This window comes from Pleurodeles waltl, chromosome 5 (assembly GCF_031143425.1).
Source record: "Pleurodeles waltl isolate 20211129_DDA chromosome 5, aPleWal1.hap1.20221129, whole genome shotgun sequence".
Lineage (NCBI taxonomy): Eukaryota > Metazoa > Chordata > Amphibia > Caudata > Salamandridae > Pleurodeles > Pleurodeles waltl.
Genome location: NC_090444.1, coordinates 1,804,617,794 through 1,804,635,109, shown reverse-complemented (window position 1 = coordinate 1,804,635,109; position 17,316 = coordinate 1,804,617,794). Strand labels below are relative to the sequence as shown.

Below are 17,316 nucleotides of genomic sequence, written 5' to 3'. Positions count from 1 at the left end.
TATTGCTGCAAGGTGTATTTTAATGGAAGAGAAGGCTAGGTTAGATTTTTGTAAGTGAAGCAAGTAACCCACTACATCCTTTGGAGTTGCGTGTAAAGGTTGGATCTGATTATGATGGCAGTAGCAAACAAACCTCTTCCATTTACTTGCATAGCAGTGCCTAGTGGACGGCCTTCTGGCTTGCTTTATGACTTCCATACATTCTTGGGTAAGTTGTAAGTGTCCGAATTCTAGGATTTCAGGAGCCAGATTGCTAGATTCAGCGATGCTGGATCTGGATGTCTGATCTGTTGGTTGTGTTGTGTTAACAGATCCGGCCTGTTGGGCAATTTGATGTGGGGTACTACTGATAGGTCTAGCAGTGTTGTGTATCAGGGTTGCCTTGCCCAAGTTGGTGCTATTAAAATGAGTTTGAGTTTGTTTTGACTCAATTTGTTTACCAGATAAGGAAGGAGAGGGAGAGGAGGAAAAGCGTAGGCAAATATCCCTGACCAGTTCATCCATAGGGCATTGCCTTGGGACTGCCTGTGTGGGTATCTGGATGCGAAGTTTTGGCATTTTGCGTTCTCCTTTGTTGCAAACAAGTCTATTTGAGGTGTTCCCCAGAGTCTGAAGTAAGTGTTTAGAATTTGGGGGTGAATTTCCCATTCGAGGACCTGTTGGTGATCTCGAGAGAGATTGTCTGCAAGTTGATTCTGGATCCCTGGAATAAACTGTGCTATTAGGCGAATGTGGTTGTGAATTGCCCATCGCCATATATTTTGTGCCAGCAGGCTCAACTGCGTTGAGTGTGTCCCCCCTTGTTTGTTTAGATAATACATTGTTGTCTGTTTTGACAAGAATGTATTTGTGAGTTATACCATAGAAGCGAGAGGTAAGTTTGGCGGTCTATCAACACCAGATCTAGAAGGTGACCCTGTGCTTGTGACCATTGTGATGCTAGGCACTGTTGTAAGGGCCTCGTGCAGTCTTGCGTTTCGGACAATGGCTATGCATGAGGACATCATGCCTAGGAGTTGTAATATCATCTTTGCTTGTATTGTTTGTGTTGGATACATGCGTTGTATGATCTTGTTGAAATTTTGAATTCTTTGTGGACTTGGAGTGGCTACTCCTTTTGTTGTGTCTATTATGGCTCCCAGGTATTGTTGTACTTTGCACGGCAAAATGTTGGATTTTGCAAAGTTGACGGTGAAACCTAGTTTGTAGAGGGTTTGTATGATTTGATTTGTGTGGTGTAAGCACTTTGTTAGTGAATTGGTTTTGATTAGCCAGTCGTCTAGATACGGGAATACATGTATTTGCTGCCTTCTGATGTGTGCAGCCACTACTGCTAGACATTTGGTAAAGACTCTTGGTGCGGTTGTTAAACCAAAAGGCAATACTTTGAATTGGTAATGTATTCCTTTGAATACGAACCGTAGGTATTTTCTGTGCGATTGATGTATTGGTATATGGAAATACGCGTCTTTGAGGTCTAGGGTTGTCATGTAGTCCTGTAGTTTTAGCAATGGTAACACTTCTTGTAGCGTGACCATGTGAAAGTGGTCTGATTTGATGTAGGTGTTTAGTATTCTGAGGTCTAGGATTGGTCTCAGTGTTTTGTCCTTTTTTGGTATTAAGAAGTACAGTGAATAGACTCCTGTGTTTGTTTGTGTGTTTGGTACTAATTCGATTGCATTCTTTTGCAATAGTGCTTGAACTTCTATTTCCAGAAGTTCGGAATGTTGTTTTGATAAATTCTGTGCTTTTGGTGGTATGTTTGGAGGGAATTTTAGGAATTCTATGCAATAACCATGTTGGATAATTGCTAAGACCCAAGTGTCTGTAGTTATTTCCTCCCATGCTTTGTAATAATGACCTATTCTTCCCCCCACTGGTGTTGTGTGGAGGGGGTGAGTGACATCTGAGTCACTGCTTGGTTGTAGGGGTTTTGGGGCTTTGAAATTTTCCTCTATTCCTAGGGAATTGCCCTCCTCTGTATTGACCCCGAAAGCCTCCCCTGTACTGTCCCTGGTAGCTGGACGGTGTTGCCTGCGAGGTGCTGGCTTGTGTGGCCTGACCCCGAAACCCCCCTCTAAAGGGTGTCTTGCGGAAGGTGCTGTAGGTTCCTCTGCTCTGCGGGGAGTAGAGTGCGCCCATGGCTTTAGCAGTGTCAGTGTCTTTTTTTAGTTTTTCGATTGCCGTGTCCACTTCTGGTCTGAACAGTTGTTTTTCGTTGAATGGCATATTGAGCACTGCCTGCTGTATCTCTGGTTTGAACCCAGACGTTCTTAGCCATGCGTGCCTTCTAATGGTCACAGATGTATTAATTGTTCTTGCAGCTGTGTCTGCTGCGTCCATAGAGGATCGTATCTGGTTATTTGATATGTTCTGTCCTTCCTCAACCACCTGCTTTGCCCTCTTTTGTAGTTCCTTGGGTAGATGCTCGATGAGGTGTTGCATCTCATCCCAATGGGCTCTGTCATAGCGCGCAAGTAGTGCTTGAGAGTTAGCGATGCGCCACTGGTTTGCAGCTTGTACTGCGACTCTTTTCCCAGCTGCATCGAACTTGCGGCTCTCTATCTGGGGGTGGTGCATCCCCAGATGTGTGGGAGTTGGCTCTTTTCCGAGCTGCTCCTACTACGACGGAATCTGGTGGCAGCTGTGTGGTGATGAAAACAGGGTCTGTAGGAGGTGCCTTATATTTCTTTTCCACCCTTGGCGTTATTGCCCTACTGTTGACCGGCTCCTTGAAGATTTCCTTAGCGTGCCGAAGCATACCTGGCAGCATAGGCAGGCTTTGGTAGGAGCTGTGGGTGGAGGAGAGGGTGTTGAATAAAAAGTCATCCTCGACTTGTTCTGAGTGGAGGTTTACGTTGTGGAATTGTGCCGCTCTAGCCACCACTTGAGAATATGCTGTGCTGTCTTCTGGTGGTGAGGGCTTTGTTGGATATACCTCCGGACTGTTGTCCGACACTGGGGCGTCATATAAGTCCCAAGCGTCTTGATCCTGGTCACCTTGGCTCATGGTGGTGTGAGCCGGGGAATGTGACGGAGTTTGTGCTGGTGAGACGTTAATTACAGGTGGAGGAGAGGGTGGCGGAGTCACCTTTTTCACCATCTTGGTTTGTGGCGCCTGGTCTGTTTGAAACTCCAGTCTCCTTTTTCTCCTAATAGGGGGAAGGGTGCTTATTTTTCCTGTTCCCTGCTGTATGAAAATACGTTTTTGCGTATGGTCCACTTCGGTGGATTGCAGCTCTTCCTCAAACCTATGCTTTCGCATCTGAGAGGACAGTGATTGCTCCTCTGTATAAGAGCCTGGACCTGGGTCGGTTACGGGTTGTTTCAGCACCGAAACCCTGTCTGTATGTTTTTTCGGCTCCGAGGTGGCTTTTTTCTTTTTTGGAGTCGAAACCTGTCGGCGTCGATCTTCGTCGGTGCCGCTGTCTCGGCGTCGAGCCGTTTCTACACCGCTATCTCGGTGTCGTTGCTTTTCGCCAGCACTTTCGCGATCCCGAGAAGGCTGCGTGCCGGTGTCTCGACCGGTGTCGGACGATCTCGCCACTGTTTGGGCCTTTTTCGGTGCCGATGGTCGGTCACCAAATTTATGGGTGGAGCCATGGCCTGGTGGCAGTGGCATCCCCTGGGCCTTGTCACTTTTCTGATGTGTTGTTTTCGACGTCTTACTCACGGTTCTTTGATCGTCGAATTCCTCGGAGTCCGATTCGTGGATCGAAAAGGTTTCTTATTCCTCTTGTTCCTCGAACTCTCGGTGCGCTGTCGGCGTGGACGCCATCTGAAGTCTCCTGGCTCGACGGTCACGGAGTGTCTTTCGGGACCGGAACGCGCGACAGGCCTCGCAAGTCTCCTCACTGTGCTCAGGTGACAGGCACAGGTTACAGACCAAATGTTGGTCTGTATACGGGTATTTGTTGTGGCATTTGGGACAAAAACGGAACGGGGTCCGTTCCATCGGCGTTGTTCTACACGCGGTCGGGCCGACCAGGCCCCGACGGGGGATCGAAAACTACCCCAAAGGGCACCGGAGCGCGTCGACCTTCGATGCGGTGTTGAATCTAACTACGCCGATCCCGAACGCAACAATACCGACGAAAATCTTCCGATATTTACTAACTTTCCGTTCCGAAACTCGGAGCGACAGGAACACGTCCGAACCCGATGGCGGAAAGAAAACAATCGAAGATGGAGTCGACGCCCATGCGCAATGGAGACAGAAGGAGGAGTCACTCGGTCCCGTGACTCGAAAGACTTCTTCGAAGAAAAACAACTTGTAACACTCCGACCCAACACCAGATGGCGAGCTATGCAGAACATGTGTATCTACAGCGACAGATGCCATCGAACTTGACAATTTTCAAGAATGCAATCCAGCTCCAGTTTCAAGAGCAGCATCTGAGAAAGGAAATATATTTTGTAATTCAAGGTCTGTGGAAATATTTTAATACTTTTGGTTTCTTTTTCATGCTGCAGACGAAAGCGATTTCTCCAGTACATTTGCTGATGGAGTTTGTGCTGCCTGGGCACAATTGTCACAGTTTTAAATGTCTGATTAGAACAGCAGTTTAAAAAAAACACTTAAATTATGAAAAGTGTCAAGTTCAGCACTGCATACCGTGTGCATCGATTTCCGATCAGTCTGAGATACAAATTACATTCTAAAGTCTGCAAACTATGCATTTGATGCAGATTATGTTGCTAGTACCATAAATTCATATTGATGCAGGGAAGGCTGTAGATTTGTTTTAACAGCGTCTTTGTTTAAATGTATTAATGAAGCCTGTCTAGTTCACCATCATGTGAGAGAACCCCAGAAAAGAGTAATGCGCCCACTTTTGATGCCGCGCCCTGCACTGACAGCCCTACAGTGCTTCATGTCTCCTTAAGCATATTTTACAGTTCCTAGAACAGATGATCAGTAATTGTGCATCTGCCCAAGATTAGCAGCAACAACAATCTTCACCACTTTTTTCTTTATTTCGGTTTTCCAAGTTGGATTCACGTAAGAAAATACAACTGGTACTGGGTAAAAACCTCTTGGAAACAACTTTTTCCTCTTAGTGTGAACCGATTTCAATTACAATTCACTGTAAATCATTCAATATCTTATTTCATATTCTCCAATCCAGAAGGGCAAATGCACACAGATAATGCTTATGAAATATCATCTCACATACTACCAATTAGCAGCTAGATATATCCGTAGAAAACAAACAGAAAGAAAGAAGTAACATTCTTACTATGTTTTTTAGTCAGGGACTCCAATTTTTTCTGTAAAAATGAAAGCTTCTTCTCCCGCACAACCCGATCAGATTTTAGCTTCTCTAAATCCCGAAGAACCTAAAGAAAAGAAAACAATTATGGTGTTGGGCCTACTGTATGCTTAAATGTTGATTCAAATGTGGGTTTAGCAAAGTGACTGCCATGCATTGACCCACCCCCACATCCGTTTCCCTTCAAACTGAAAGGGATTAGACCTGTGATGGCAATTCTGCTACTTCTCATTTCGCTTTCACCCTCCTAAGGGGAGCTGCAATTTCCCAGAAAGAGGGTGATTTCATAATAAACAAGAACCCAGTGACCCCATACTTTTACACTATACCCAAAATCCACAAAAACCTGGACTCATTGCCAGGGAGACCCACTGTGTCTGGTATAAACTCAGTCTTGGAGCCTTTGTCCCGTTTCGCTGATGCTTTCCTAAGGACTATAGTCCAAAAAACGGACACGTATCTGAAGGATACAAAAGATGTACTATGCCTCCTTAAAGACAGGCTGTTCGACCCCACTAACGAGACATTTTTGGGTTTAGATGTAGAGAGCCTATACACCAGTCTACCCCACTCTGACACACTACGCATCATAGAAGAGGTCATTTTCGATATAGACTGGGAATATCAGACCCCAAGCAACCTGGTTCTGGAGTGCTGTTTCTGGGCACTAACCAAAACTTTCTTTGGTTGTGAAGACACCCTGTACCTACAGAAACATGGCACCAGCATGGGAAGCACTGTTGCTCCAAGTCTAGCAGGTCTTTACGTTCACCATCTGGAGAAAGAAATAATCATTAAAGCCACCAACCCATATAGGGAAAATACTACTCTATGGAAGAGATACATCGACGTCCTAGTCATTTGGAAAGGGGAAGGGAAACAAATAGCCCCTTTCATGGCGTAGTTAAACGCACAGAATCAGTTCTCGATATTCACTGTAACAAAGAGCAAAGAACAGCTGGTTTTCCTTGACCTAAACATCATAGCAACAATGCCACTCAAAACCACTACCCATGAGAAACCAACAGCCAAGAACTGTTTGCTACTATTTGACAGTGCACACCCTTGCCATCTGAGAAAGAACCTCCCCTTTGGCCAGTTTCTCAGACTCAGGAGAAATTATAAGCAGCAAGCTCACAACCTAACATCCAAGTTGGTGGCTAGTAACTACCCCCCAAAAATCATCAGCCGTGCCATGAAACGAGCACGCAACAAGGAGGCCTTTTTGGAACCCCCCCTTCTTACCACCCCCCATGAAAGAGAAAGAAGAAAGGCCCAAATGCATCACCACATTTAATGTAGTCTCTAATCTGGTACATAGGATTATCAATAAACATTGGCGCATTCTGAAGAGCAGCTGCCTGGACCTTCCGAAACCCATGTTTTCCAATAGACGCGGCAAAAGCATAAGGGACATACTGGTGCACACCAGACCACGTCAACCCAAGAGAGGCCTGCAACCACCAACCTCCAACCACCACCCACAGGACATTATCCATGCGGTACCTGTAGTGTATGCCATTTGACACGTGCGACCAAGAAGGTCACTTTCAACAACGACTCCAAATCAGGGGTTTTACCAACTGTAACACCCAAGGAGTAGTTTATATGATTACATGCCCATGCAACCTACACTACATTGGAATGACAACCTGCCAAGCAAAGATCCACATAGGGGAACATCGCAGCAACTTAAGGTGTGGCCGCGGTACGACAAATGTCCTCGCATTTCATCGATAACGCCCACACAGTAGGTGATACCAGCGGGTTATCCTCAAACATCACAAGAAGGTTAAGTCTGAGTCCTTCCTCCTTGAAAAGGGAGGAACGCTGGGTCTACAGATTACGCACTCATCAACTAGGTCTCAACGAAAACATCCCATGGGGGCAACTAATGCAACATTAATTACAGTTCACCCCCCTTGAGCAAGAGACCTAGAGGTCCAACACCATATGAGGACTTAACTTTTGTGGATTCCTTGATTACCATCAAGCCCCTTTTTTCCAGCCTTAACGAATTACAATTTTTTCTGTTACTTGCATCAACCTCCGTCTCTCTCCTTCCCCCCCCCCTTTTTTCCTCCTTTTTCCTTTACTTTCAACCTGTCCCTCTTTCTCTCTTTGTATTTGGATTGTTTATTTTTTTTTATATACTTTTTATTATCCTTCTTCAATCTCCTTTTTCTTTTCCATTAGACCCATCCTTTTCTTCCTCCCTTCCCCCTCCTTTTTTGTCCTTTTCTTCGTTCCTTTTTTTACCCCTCTATTATTTTTTTATTATATATATTTTTTTTCTATATTTAGTTTATATTTTCAACTTTTCTTTTATTTCTTTTAGTTACTATATTATATTTTTTCTTGTCTTTTCTTTTTCCGTATACCCCTCCCCCCTTTCTCCCCCGTTTTTCACCCTCCCACCTCCCTCCAGCTTACCCCCCCCCACCTCTCTATCTCTTCCCCTCCCTCCTCCCTGTGACTTTTCCCTGTGTGTCGCCTTCTTTTTCAAAGATACAGGCATCTCGAGGGGCATCCCCTATTCAGGACCCTTTTAGCCCTTCACCGGGCCACTGACGACCGCCATCTTTGGAAGGTTGTCGGTCTAGTGTTCTCACGCTCCGACAAGCCTGGTCATGTGAGCACTTCTCTATTACTTAAACCTGATCCCTACAGGTCTTATTTTGGGCCACGGCGAGGTGAGGAGTAGGTTTTAAGGCGGGCGTGTCGCTTTGAGTAAGTAAGTACTCTAAGTCGTAGACCCCCGGCCGTGATTAGAACGCGCTCGTTGAGCTTGACCTTCACCGCATTTTCATTTTTGTATATTTTACAGCGTGTGACTATAAGCACACAGCCCCTCCCAGAGGTCCTATGATGCAATTAGAATAAACACTAAAAGTAGGTCACACTTGCACCACGTGTGTTTCGCTAGAGGTGCCTCACGTGTTTTAAGTGTTTTGTAGTGTTTCCTATGTGTAGTAAGTCTTGCATTTGTTTTTATGTATGAACTACTGATGCCATTTGGCTGGGTGATGGTGACAACTCCACCACACCCTTGAGAGATGCATTTATGTCTACTATTTTCTCTTTTCTTCCACTGATTTTCCCAGCAGAGCATTGACACTGATGGGTATTATGTATTTAATTTAATTGGTATATATCACTTTAAAACAGTAAATAGTAAAAGTACTTCTACTAGTGTAAGGCGCACAAGGAGTGATACTAGGGAGATCACTTTGGTCCTGAACAGCAGTGTAGGGGTAAACGCAAACATGTAGCCCACTAAGAGGGTCAGGTACATAATATACCCACCCTCCTGACACCCCTTTTTAATCATACCATCCCTGTGCGAAATAATAAACTAGTAATATCATCCAGAGGGGGGGTATTTTTTTTTAATTTACCAAGACCCCACCACTCCTATCCTTTTTTAGCATCCGCATCGCTGATACCAATAGCGCTCCCACGTATTCTGTTGGTCGCAGCACGCCTCGTTCTGCAGCAGAACAGGAAGAAACCCAATGATAAAGCACGCCACCAAGGGGTAACCCTGGTGGGTGAGGGTTTTTCTAACTATTTTTTTTTTTTTTCTGTATAAGTTTTTCCCCTCTGGGTTGGGTCTCTAAATAAGTTTACTGAAGCTTCAAGGAGGATAGATCCTCCCCTTTAACCCTCCTTCTCCCCCCTTTGTTTAGCGAGCTACAATTACCATCAGCTCCACTAGCACTGCTCTGCGAGGACTGCAAGGATTGCAGCTCCTCCAGCACAATGTCCACAAGTTCTGCATAAACAATATAACATTACTGTGGAAGCAATGTAAGGCCACCAGCGGGGTACAGATGCAGAAGTGATTAGCAATAGCATAGAATAATATTTCCCACACCGAAGTCTGTTATTTATTTATTTTTACAAGCTTCGCCTCACGACCCTTCCATACAGCGTCACAAGGGTTCTGGGATTAGTTTCTTCTGATGAATGGTTAGGTTTTCAATCTGTGACACATGGAAGTCCACTGAGTCTTTCAACAGGAAATGGCTTACAACAAAACCGCATAAACCATGGTTCAATGAAGACTTATTTAAACCTTAGTTTCAACAATATGACTATGAAAAATACTGTCTAGCTATCCAAACACATTGTAATAAATAATACGTTAACTGGCATGTATGCTGTATAACCAATTCAGATGCTTCAAAGTGTGATCACACGGTACAAACGTGAAGACGCGAGTTGTGTATATACATGAAAGGAACAAATTAATTGGCTCAGGGTGATACATGGGGGACTTGGGGTGGTGGCTAAAGAGTGAGTCCAAGTTGATGGCATTTCGACCTTTGTGATAAACGGGAGGTGCAGTATGTCTAACTCGTTTACATATAACAGAATGTCTTCTGCAAACGGCAAGACGGTAGACTCCAAACCTTGAATCACAAAGCCTGTCTTCACTAGTATGGGTGCCCCTAACCTAAATCGGGGAGAAAGGATGGCCTTGTCTGTTGTCCCTCTATAAATCAATTTGGCAGCAGGTGATATCAGAATGCATCAGCACACAAGTTGCTCTATGAAGCAAAACCCAGATGTTGCAAATACATTTGTATGTGTGCCAAAGAAAAGGTAAGATTTTCCACTTGCAGAGTACTCACTTCTTCACTACCCTACAGTTACAAATTACACTGTACAACCTATACACAGGGCATTGTGTTGCCATGTACAGTATATTCCCAATCTGGCCAGTCTCCTCAGAAATGCTGTTTATTTAGCAGCTGTAAACGTTCCCGGTATCTTATTACAAATGCTCATAAAGGTCTGTAACAATCACATCTGCTCAATGGTCAGGTTTGAGTGATTCTTCCGGAGTGTGCAAATAGAACTCTGTAAGGAAATGCCTCCTTGGCATGGTTACCCCCTGACTTTTTGCCTTTGCTGATGCCAAGTTATGATTTGAAAGTGTGCTGAGGCCTGCTAACCAGGCTCCAGCACCAGTGTTCTTTCCCTAACCTGTACCTTTGTTTCCACAATTGGCACACCCTGGCATCCAGGTAAGTCCCTTGTAACTGGTACCCCTGGTACCAAGGGCCCTGATGCCAGGGAACATCTCTAAGGGCTGCAGCATGTCTTATGCCACCCTGGGGACCCCTCACTCAGCACAGACACACTGCCTCACAGCTTGTGTGTGCTGGTGGGGCTAAAATGACTAAGTCAACATGGCACTCCCCTCAGGGTGCCATGCCAACCTCACACTGCCTATAGGTATAGATAAGTCACCCCTCTAGCAGGCCTTACAGCCCTAAGGCAGGGTGCACTATACCATAGGTGAGGGCATAAGTGCATGAGCACTATGCCCCTACAGTGTCTAAGCAAAACCTTAGACATTGTAAGTGCAGGGTAGCCATAAGAGTATATGGTCTGGGAGTCTGCCATGCACGAACTACACCGCACCATAATGGCTACATTGAAAAATGGGAAGTTTGGGATCAAACTTCTCAGCACAATAAATGCACACTGATGCCAGTGTACATTTTATTGTAAAATATACCCCAGAGGGCATCTTAGAGATGCCCCCTGAAACCATACCCGACTACCAGTGTGGGCTGACTAGTTTTAGCAGCCTGCCACACACCAGACATGTTGATAGCCACGTGGGGAGAGTGCCTTTGTCACTCTGTGGCTAGTAACAAAGCCTGTACTGGGTGGAGGTGCTTCTCACCTCCCCCTGCAGGAACTGTAACACCTGGCGGTGAGCCTCAAAGGCTCACCCCCTTTGTTACAGCACCCCAGGGCACTCCAGCTAGTGGAGTTGCCCGCACCCTCCGGCCACTTTTGGTGGCAAGGCCAGAGGAGATCATGAGAAAAACAAGGAGGAGTCACTGGCCAGTCAGGACAGCCCCTAAGGTGTCCTGAGCAGAGGTGACTGACTTAGAAATCCTCCATCTTACAGATGGAGGATTCCCCCAATAGGATTAGGGATGTGCCCCCCTCCCCTCAGGGAGGAGGCACAAAAGAGGGTGTAACCACCCTCAGGGCTAGTAACCATTGGCTACTAACCCCCCCAGACCTAAACACACCCCTAAATAGAGTATTTAGGGGCTCCCAGAACCTAGGTAACTAGATTCCTGCAACCTAAGACGAAGAAGGACTGCTGAGCTGAAAAACCTGCAGAAAAGACGGAGACACCAACTGCTTTAGCCCCAGCTCTAACGGCCTGTCACCCCACTACACCTGCATGTGCTTCATAAAACGTGGCAGTCGGGCCTTGACCACTGTGAAGCGGGCTCACAAGCTCTTTGGAGTACCCAATAGCTGCTTATCCACCATGACAGCTGTTCAGGCTGCCTCGCCTCTGATTCATTTAGCCTCTTCCATGCTTACCAACACAAAACTGAAGCTACTGTTCTTCTGTCTCTTTTTCACGGTTGTCTGCCCTCTTCACACAAGAAAGCTGTTTATCTGTGGTGACACCAAAGTTTCACTTTCTGTCAAGTGTTTCTTTTAGTGTTTCAACACAAAATGTGTATAAAAAGCTCATTTAAAGGATGGTGGGCAGCATCAGATGCTCAACTGACGAGGGTAAATCTTTGAAGCTTCTGCATAGCAATACCGCATTTGGTTTAATAAATATGTTCAGATTTAAAGTAAGTTTGACAGCTGTTTTGCTTTGACACCGTCTTACTGTTCATTATGAAAATTTATTCAGCCTTTAATGGGGAATCAACCTCAATTAGAGTATCCGCATGGAGTGATCAGCTATAAAATGTGCAGTAAGTGTTTAAATCACAAGCCATCAAATAGACAATAATTTGCATGTACAAGTGTCTGCGAAAGTCCCAAAATACAATCTTTATGAAAATCATACCAAAAACTTAACATGCTATAACAAAAAAAAAAAAAACTAAAAATGGGTTTGTACCATAATTCTTCACCTAGCACCCTAGCTAAGACGCTCCCTGGACGAACCACTCATGCATAACGCAGGGAAAAGCTTTTTTGAACATGAAGTTTATTTCACAATCTGGTGCCTTAGGACAAAAAACATCTTACTTTTCGCCAACTCTCCTATAGTATCAAGCAGCTTCCACTGTCAATCAAGGGAGGCAGTCAAGCCCATCCCTAGTAAAGTTGCTGCTTATGTCTAAAGCATACTACAATGTATGGAGATACTGGAGACCCAAATGGACCTCTTTGGGATGTAACATCTGGTGGACAAAACACAGGACTACTTCTTCCACATGTGAGACTAATACTCATTCAAAGGAGCTACAAATTTAAAATGGTAATTGCTCCTAGTTTGTATAGGGACCGCTGGAATCCAGTTTACTATTTCCAATGACTATTCAGACAACATGTGTAGGACACTGCAGCTAGTAATTTCACAGAGGAACTCAAGAAGGCAGAAACATTCAATAGCATCGAAGACTCAGTAACAGAAGACTAAAATATATAGTGACTTTTTTCCAATATGCATCTACTATGCACTAGACCTAAAGTGCGCATCGAGAAATCAGAGGTGCCAAATTAGAAAATTGTCGATATTCATGAGACATTCTGCCTGGAGTTAAGAGCAGACGTGCATCTTATGACCTATCACAAAAGTAAATAAATAGATCAAAGAATTCCGGTCTATATTGATGCAGACATTTTATAACCCCCAATAGGACATAGAGATCGGATAGAATACCTTCACAAATATGTATCTTATCTTCCGTTAATATCTAGTATTACTTAGCTATGTTTAAACCTGAATCAAATATAGCACTCCCATGGACCTTGCCATCTGTGAATCATAGATCTGATTAGAATGTTAAACTAGCACATGTACTTTTCTCAGCAAGTGTTTTTTTTTGCGATTTTACTCCTGAACATTCCAAGCAATGTATTTTATATGACATCCTATAACCATGCGTAGTGGGGGGTTGGCTGTCAGTGGCGAGGATAAACACTGGCATGGCTAAAGGCCAAGTGCAAAGATGTCGTTGGATTAATATGATTAAAATACAAAACAAAAAAACAAATATACTGAAAGAAACGATGGTCTATGTGACTTTACAGTTAAATATTGTAATACAGTTTTAACATATATTAAAAAAAAAAATGTTTAAAAACACCAGAAATTCACTGAAAAAAACAAAATGCTGCTTTAGGTATGTTGATAAAATCTTAGGTGGTTAAAAAAAAAAAAACTGCAAACTCGCTGAAAAACACAAAGGTTGTAGTGACGTTACAGTTATGTACTCAAATAAGATAGAAAGAATGTTTATAAAGAAAACCCAATGAAATTCAGTTACAGTTTACTGATCTGACTAACTTATGCCCTTGTCATGCACTACTAATGACCTCAAACATAAAAGACTCGCTTCTATCATTTACTGCTAAGTTGGCACGTAACCCAAGGATGGTAGACAGGCTCTGCCTTTTCTGCAGAGTGTACAAGAAAATGGTTGAGCACGCCTTATTTTTCTGTCCTGGCTATCTGAGTGGCAGGAAAAATTGAGTTATACCAGTGGTGTTACGGAACATAAGGAGGTATTAAGAATCTTGAAATCTGATAGCAGGCAATGCATAGTCTTTGCGGTCTCTTGGGATCTGTTGTTGATGTGGGGAATAAGGCAGAAGCTGAGTATCCAGCAAATAGAATCTGGCACTACTGAGGTAATGTGTGCGCACTAAAGAACAAGTTACTTACCTTCGGTAACAAGGTATCTGGTAGAGACTATCTAGCTACAGATTACTTACCTTAGAATTCCCTGGGGTCAGCTTAGAATCCGGACTTTTTTCTGAGCAGTACCCTGCACGCACAGTCGGGTGTCGTCGTTCGGATCCGCATGCGTCTACCAGCTCCGCGTGCGTCATCAGCGTCGTTGGAGCCGTATATGAGGTCACGGTTGTCTATATAGACGCCGTCTCGGTGCACGTACGTCAGTTCGTTTCCCAACACAGAGCGGGGAGGCTTGGGTGGGTGTAAGGAATCTGCAGCTAGAGTCTCTACCAGATACCTCGTTACCGAAGGTAAGTAACTTGTTCATCTGGTAGAGACTTCTAGCTGCAGCTTCCTTACCTTAGAATAGATACCCAAGCTATAGCCACTGTCGGTGGGTCTGAAGGAGATTTTTATATCAAGAAGTCCTGCAAGACAGAACGGGCAAAATGACCTTCTCTTCTCACCTAGCTATCCAGGAAGTAGTGCTTTGCAAACGTATGCAAGGAAGCCCATGTTGCAACCTGACAGATGTCCACCACAGGTACACCACGTGCTAACGCAGTGGTAGCAGCCTTCCCCCTAGTAGAATGAGCTCTCAAGCCCTCAGGAGGCTGCTTCTTTGCCAAAGCGTAGCAGAACTTTATACTGCCCGACCCTTCTTTGCACCAACGTACCCCACAAAGAGTTGGTCGTCCACCCGGAACTCTTCAGTGCGGTCAAGATAGAACAATAACGCTCTTTTTGGGTCCAGCCAATTGAGACGCTCCTCTTCCTTAGAGGGATGCAGTGGTTCAAAGAAGGTGGGCAAGGTGATACTTTGACCCAGATGGAAAGGGGTCACCACCATGGGGAGAAAAGAGGCACGAGTTCTGAGAACCACTTTTTCAGGAAAGATTGTGAGATACGGCAGTTTTGATGACAAAGCCTGTAGCTCACTCACTCTTCTGGCAGATGTAATTGCCACCAAAAAGGCTGTCTTAATAGTGAGCAGCCGAAGAGGACAGTTATGTAAGGGTTAGAAGGAAGCACACAAGGAAGGTAAGAACCAGATTAAGGTCCCACTGGGGCATAACAAAAGGCACGGGGGGAACAAATGCACAACCCCTTTCAAAAATCTCTGTACTATAGGTAATTTAAACAAAGATGGTTGATCGGGCAACTGAAGAAAGGCCGATAAGGCTGCAAGATAGCCCTTGAGAGTCCCTAAGGAGGAACCCTGCTGGGCGAGAGACAATACAAACAAAAGGATATTAGACAGAGAAGAAGAAAGAGGATCAATAGACCTCTCTGTACAATAGACCTCTCTGTACAATATACCTCTCAAGCGCGGAGTCTGCCTTTTTGCCAAAAAGGCAGGAGCAATCAAAGGGCATGTCCATCAAGCTGGACTGGACATCCACAGAGAAACCAGTTGACCGCAGCCAGGTGTGGCGGCGTAGGGCCACTGACGATGAAATCGACTTGCCCAGTGAGTCAGTCGTGTCCAAACCACACCCGATAGTAAACTTGGATGCATCTCTCCCATCCTTGACAGCCTGGGTGAGTGTCCCGTATGCCCTCCGGGACCTGGGGCAGCACCTGTGCCACCTTATCTCAAAGTATGGGAATAACGGCCCAATAGGCATGAGGTGTTTACGGACCTCAATGCCAGGCTGGTGGAAGAAAACATCTTCTTCCCAAGCTGGTCCAGCCTCTTGGAATCCCTATCCGGGGGAGCGGAAGGGAAGGCACCACGGGAAGTAGAGGCTTGGACAACCAAGCTCTCCGGAGTGGGGTGTTGAGTTAGGAAAGTAGGGTCGCTCGGAGAGGGTCTATGGCGGCGACCGACCGTCCTATTCACAGGAGCCCCTGTGCTAGGTTTGGACCATGTACCCAGAAGGACGTCTGTAAGAGCCTCATTGAAGGGCAACATTGGCTCTGATGTTGTCACCCCCGGCTGAAGCACTTCTGTCAGGATATTCGTCCTGACTGGCACCGTAGGCAAATCTAGGTCCAAGACCTCAGCTGCCCTACCCACCACCACCACAGCAAATGAAGCATTCTCCTCCGTAGCCACATTAGGAGGAGAGAGCATACCAGTATCTGGAGACGTGTCCAGTCCACTGGCCTCCCCTAGATCCTCATACCAGTCCTGTTGTAAAACGCATTCTAAAGGGTCCTCAGACCCCTCCCATTCCTCTCCTGCGTCTGGCTGATCTAAATAATGCTCAGACAATGATCTGGGCCGAACTGGCTCTGTCGAAGTCGACGTCGTACGACGTCGCTCCGGCTCCTGATTATCCAGAATAAGGATGGGGCTACCACCGGTGGGCGCCGATGGTGGCATCGTTGACGTCGGAACCGGCGCCGAAGGAGGTCGACTGTGTGAGACCTGCGCCGGTCCTGATCCAATATCAGATCCTGGGGTCCACAACGCGCCGAGGCCGAAGCCGCCGGCGTCGAATCCGAAGGGGCCCCTCCACGGGTGCAGCCCGCTCAAAAACGAGAAGCATGGCCTCGTAAAATTCTTTTATCTGAGTGGGTTTCGATCTGGTCCCCAAAAAGGGGGAAAGACGCGGAGTCGGCCCTGGCTCCACAGAACCGCGCTCGGAACGTCGACGTTCCACAGATGCCTCGTCGGCCGACGGGCATGGCAAAGAAGTAGTCCGCTTGGATGACTTCTTCTTGTGCCTCTTACCTTCAGATGACCTCGAATGCGAGGAAGAGGACTTGGGGCTCCGGGAGCGGTGCCGCAACCTCCTACTGCGGGACCGTGACCACCGCGGAGTCGTGCCGACTGAGGAGGAATGCCGGGCCGCAAGAAGCTTGAGGATCTCTCCATCAAAGCCTTCGGAGCCATGGCCTGACAGGCGGAGCACGAGGTGGAATTGTGGTCCTTCTCCAGGCACCAAAGGCAAACACGGTGCGGGTCCGTCACCGACATGGTGCGATGACACCACACGGTTTGAACCCTGTCTTACTCGAAGACATGACTTCAAACAGTCAAAAAGGCCTCGACAAACCGAAGAAGGGTAGCTCTTTCCGGAACTGCGCTGGAACCGGAGCGGAAGGAAAAGAACTGACGTACGTGCGCCGAGACGGCATCTATATAGACAACCGTGACGTCAGACGGCTCCAACGACGCACGCAGAGCTGGTCGACACACGCGGATCCAAACGACGACACCAGACGGCGCGCACAGGGTACTGCTCAGAAAAAATTCCGGATTCAAAGCCGACGCCAGGAAATTCTAAGGTAAGGAAGCTGCAGCTAGAAGTCTCTATCAGATTGTTTTATTCTTCCAAAGACTATAGTGTTTTATCAGAACGAGGATGTATACCACCGCTTGCCATCTTTCCACCTAATTCTACATCC

The 17,316-nt window shown here is 45.9% G+C and overlaps 1 protein-coding gene across 2 annotated transcripts in view; it reads right to left on the bottom strand.

The window, feature by feature from the left end:
- The window catches only part of LOC138296819 (zinc finger protein 318-like), a 326,727-nt gene that overhangs the window by 58,507 nt on the left and 250,904 nt on the right, over positions 1-17,316 (bottom strand). For both annotated transcript variants that reach the window (XM_069236273.1, XM_069236274.1), the window contains exon 5: positions 5,241-5,340. In XM_069236273.1, the coding sequence (XP_069092374.1) occupies positions 5,241-5,340 (100 nt within the window). The remainder of the gene's footprint in view (positions 1-5,240; positions 5,341-17,316) is intronic.